The sequence below is a fragment of the Poromitra crassiceps genome (assembly GCF_964638095.1).
Source record: "Poromitra crassiceps genome assembly, chromosome: 19".
Classification (NCBI taxonomy): domain Eukaryota; kingdom Metazoa; phylum Chordata; class Actinopteri; order Beryciformes; family Melamphaidae; genus Poromitra; species Poromitra crassiceps.
Window position 1 is genome coordinate 31,130,005 of NC_139646.1, and position 5,000 is coordinate 31,135,004.

Genomic DNA, 5,000 nt, shown 5'->3' on the forward strand with positions numbered 1-5,000 from the left:
CTGGTAGGTGTATATGTTGTGTCGTCATGACTTTGTCATATCACCAAACTAACTGGTAGGTGTATATGTTGTGTCGTCATGACTCTGTCATATCACCAAACTAACTGGTATGTTTATATGTTGTGTCATCATGACTTTGTCATATCACCAAACTAACTGGTAGGTGTATATGTCGTGTTGTCATGACTCTGTCAAATCACCAAACTAACTGGTAGATTTATATGTTGTGTCGTCATGACTTTGTCATATCACCAAACTAACTGGTAGGTGTATATGTCGTGTTGTCATGACTCTGTCAAATCACCAAACTAACTGGTAGGTTTATATGTTGTGTCGTCATGACTCTGTCATATCACCAAACTAACTGGTAGGTTTATACTGTATGTTGTGTCGTCATGACTCTGTCATATCACCAAACTAACTGGTAGGTGTATATGTTGTGTCGTCATGACTCTGTCATATCACCAAACTAACTGGTAGGTTTATACTGTATGTTGTGTCGTCATGACTCTGTCATATCACCAAACTAACTGGTAGGTGTATATGTTGTGTCGTCATGACTCTGTCATATCACCAAACTAACTGGTAGGTTTATACTGTATGTTGTGTCGTCATGACTCTGTCATATCACCAAACTAACTGGTAGGTTTATACTGTATGTTGTGTCGTCATGACTCTGTCATATCACCAAACTAACTGGTAGGTGTATATGTTGTGTCGTCATGACTCTGTCATATCACCAAACTAACTGGTAGGTTTATACTGTATGTTGTGTCGTCATGACTCTGTCATATCACCAAACTAACTGGTAGGTTTATACTGTATGTTGTGTCGTCATGACTCTGTCATATCACCAAACTAACTGGTAGGTGTATATGTTGTGTCGTCATGACTCTGTCATATCACCAAACTAACTGGTAGGATTATACTGTATGTTGTGTCGTCATGACTCTGTCATATCACCAAACTAACTGGTAGGTTTATACTGTATGTTGTGTCGTCATGACTCTCTCAAATCACCAAACTAACTGGTAGGTTTATACTGTATGTTGTGTCGTCATGACTCTGTCAAATCACCAAACTAACTGGTAGGTTTATACTGTATGTTGTGTCGTCATGACTCTGTCATATCACCAAACTAACTGGTAGGTTTATACTGTATGTTGTGTCGTCATGACTCTGTCATATCACCAAACTAACTGGTAGGTTTATATGTTGTGTCGTCATGACTCTGTCAAATCACCAAACTAACTGGTAGGTTTATATGTTGTGTCGTCATGACTCTGTCATATCACCAAACTAACTGTGAGATTGTCTGATGTAAGGAGTAACAAGTAGGCAACTGTGAAATCGCACAAATCAAGATGTCATGTCGAGAAGAAAGTTTTGTTTGAGAAAGAGAGAACACATTTACGCAAGTTTAGATGTTGAAGAATGCACTCAATATAACAAACAACTGTTTTAGTATCACTAAATACTAATAATTGGTTATTAACCTAATCTTGTTCAGGGCAAACCAAGCTTGTTCACCAACTTTCAGGGCGATTTTCTCTGAATGTTGCTTTTAGGATATGAACGTTCAAATAAGCATATCTTCTTCAACTATTTTTAGATTTCAGTGTATGACACATCATTTGAAAGCTTAATATAAGCTATTTGTATTAACAATTTTGAATCCATGGCAGTTGACTCTACCCCCCCTCTCCCTCCCTCCCTCCCTCTCTCCCTCCCTCTCTCTCTCTACATGTATGTATCTCTAGGTTCACTGGCTTCAGGCCCCTCCTCCTATGAAGTGGCTTCTCCAGCCTCTCAGGAGCTCTATGTGTTTGATGCTAATGGGACTCACCAGTTCACCATGTCACTCGTTACTGGAGACTATAAATACAACTTTAGCTACAGGTTGGTATGAGGACATTTACAACAATACTATCTATACTATCTTTATGGGAGAGAATTTAACGCCACATGAAACATTTGAATTAAATTAGGGCAAAAATAGCTAAAGAAATATACCTAATTTTAGAACATTAGTAGCAGTTCCAGAGTCAGTGAGGATTGGTACTATGGCCAGTAGAATAAGAGTATTAAATCTTATAAAATTAAAGTGTGGGAATGCCGATGGATATGTACAATATGTAAATTAATTTACAGAAGAACCAATATCTTGTGCTTGTCGATCATACCGAATGAATATATACATATATATATATATACACATATATATATGTATGTGTGTGTGTATATACATATATATATATATGTATGTATATATATATATGTGTATATATATCCCTATATATACATACATATATACATACATACATACATACATACGTGTGTGTGTGTGTGTGTGTGTGTGTGTGTGTGTGTGTGTCTGTAATAATAATGTATATAATAATATACAGGTAATAATAAACAAAACAAAAATACTAGTTGGGCCATTGTCAGTGCGAACCTTCTACGGTGCACTGGAACATAAATAGCAGTGTGTGTGTCTCCTCATGGAATGAAATTCATAATCTTGTCATTTCTTTTGTTTTGCCTTCTGTCCCCTGCTCATTAATCACTCTATTATGTCTCTATTGTTTTCCTATGATCTCTGTCTCGTCCCTAACTGTCCCTCAGTAATGAAGAGGACGTAACCGCAGTGACCGATAGCAGTGGAAACACCCTCCGTATCCGTAGAGACACCAATAGGATGCCTGTACGTGTGGTCGCTCCTGACAACCAGGTGAGAGGAGCGGCCTTTTTTGTGTGGATATATCGTCGCTGTCAGGCAGAAACCTAAAAAAAAAGTTATTTTTCACAAGGAAGAAAAAACATTCCCATTTTAAAGTAGTGTAATATAATAACAACATTAATAATCAGTAATATAACATCTAAAAGCACCTCATAGGTTGAGTCAATCCTTAACGATCAAGTAATCAATCTTCAATTAATTGTTTGCATCCCTTGTGCATAGGTGAAAAGAAAAAGAAAATCTGCACACTGATTTTCAGCTCCCAGAGTATTTTAATGGCTTAAAAACAACGTTTCGAGGTCTTCATCAGGCAACTTCCTGATACATATTATAACATTATAAATGTTATAAATGGACATGTAGCAGGTCTGTAAAGTCCTAAGTGTTTATAACATTACATTATATTAATATTATATTATATATATGATTTATAACATTATAAATGTTATAAATGGACATGTAGCAGGTCTGTAAAGTCCTAAGTGTTTATAACATTATATTATATTATATTAATATTATATTATATATATGATTTATAACATTATAAATGTTATAAATGGACATGTAGCAGGTCTGTAAAGTCCTAAGTGTGGGAAACCTGAAAGTATTCAGCATTTGAACCAGATTAAGCCTCTGAAAAAGCATTTAAACCTCAGGGGACAAAAACATGTGGTGAGTGACTTTTATTGTTTGGTAGCCAGAGGCACGCAGGCAGTGCACCTCCGGCACAGTGTGAATGGAACAGGCTAGGATTAGGAGAATACATTAGCAGTGGGTGTGGTATTCATGTCAATCAGCTCTTTAAAAGCAGTGCCTCTGCCTCCGGCCTGGTTGTCAACGGGCACCAGTAACGGAAGTTAACGAGCACCGCTCTCTGGGGTGCAGTTGATGTGTTGATGTAGCCACTCATGATATACTTTGCGTAAAACTGCAGTTTAAAGATAAATAACATCGTATCCAGGCCTGGGTTCTGCGAAAGGAGGTATACAATTATAGGTTTAAAAGGTATACTATTACAAGAAAACTAAGTCATTAAACATGTTTTCCTATATAGCCATGATCTACCAACTGAGCAAATATTATCTGATTTTATGCAAACCCAATGATGTTTCAAGTCCTCTGTAAGTTTTTAGCTATTTTTGCAACTACTACGCTTGTCGCTTAATGCACTTTTTATGCTCTTTTTCAAAGTTCGGTTGTGATGCTTTTAAATGTTTATTTTATCCTCTTCTTTTATTATTTTGTTTTCTTCTGTCATCCATTTTATGTGAAGCACTTTCAATTGCCTCTGTGTATGAAATGTGCTATACAAATAAACTTGACTTGACTTGACTCTTCCGCAGAAAAGAAACTAGTCCCTTTTTAAAGGTATACTATGCACGTTTTTTAGGGCCCTTCAAACGTAAACCAACTTTTTTGTTTTTTAAGCGGTGCAACCACTTGTATGAGTGACTTTGTGTGTATGAGCACGATAGTTCACCTGAGATGTAGTCACCTGGAAGGGGGTTAGGGTTAGAGTTCACCTGAGATGTAGTCACCTGGAAGGGGGTTAGGGTTAGGCAGTTGTGAAAAGTCACCTGGGCGAATGGTGCACGGGATGCAGTCTCACGAGATCTGGCGAGTGATGTCACTCAACTGCTCGACTGTGATATCAGGCAGTCGTGATGTCATCAGTGATGTCACTCGAGCAAATGTTGAATGCATTTTCAATTGCACAACTGTGATGTCACCCGAGATTTGGGTCTGGATTGAGGCAACAAGGTAGAGGGTGTGTGTGTGAAGTGATGTCACTCAAAAATAATGTCATGCAATTGCTCTGATGTCATCAGGTAGTTGTGATGTAGTCACCTAATGATGGAGAAGATGTAAGCTCCATCGGCCTCATTTCATAATCAATAAGCCCTGAGCGGGGCACAGTGACAAGCTCACTCAGAGATGTGGCCTTGCTGGTCTCCTGCTTTGGCTACAGCTCAGCTGTGCGAGTTGGTCAAAATATAGTTTGTGAAGATATGTGAGATATGTGAGAATACAGTATAAAACCTTTGACTGTGTGTCAGTTGGTCCTGAAACATGTCAACTTTTCCAGGGAGCCAGTCTCTCTGCAAATGCAAATGTTCTGCTTGCAAAGATGTATGTTTGGCTCAATACATTTCTGTGAGACAACTTCCTGACTCCTGGCTTTATTATTATGCCAACTGCCCACCTTCACACACTCTCGGCAATAGAGGTGTTGCTTATGCGGGAGAAGAGTGATGATTAA

At 38.0% G+C, this 5,000-nt stretch overlaps 1 protein-coding gene across 1 annotated transcript in view; it reads left to right on the top strand.

Moving 5' to 3' along the window:
- LOC310794038 (teneurin-3-like) overlaps positions 1-5,000 on the top strand; it is a gene marked incomplete at both ends in the record, with an annotated part of 116,806 nt that overhangs the window by 96,864 nt on the left and 14,942 nt on the right. Inside the window, 2 exons of the mRNA XM_083655900.1 lie at positions 1,761-1,899; positions 2,626-2,731. Coding sequence (XP_083512026.1) covers positions 1,761-1,899; positions 2,626-2,731 — 245 coding nt within the window. The remainder of the gene's footprint in view (positions 1-1,760; positions 1,900-2,625; positions 2,732-5,000) is intronic.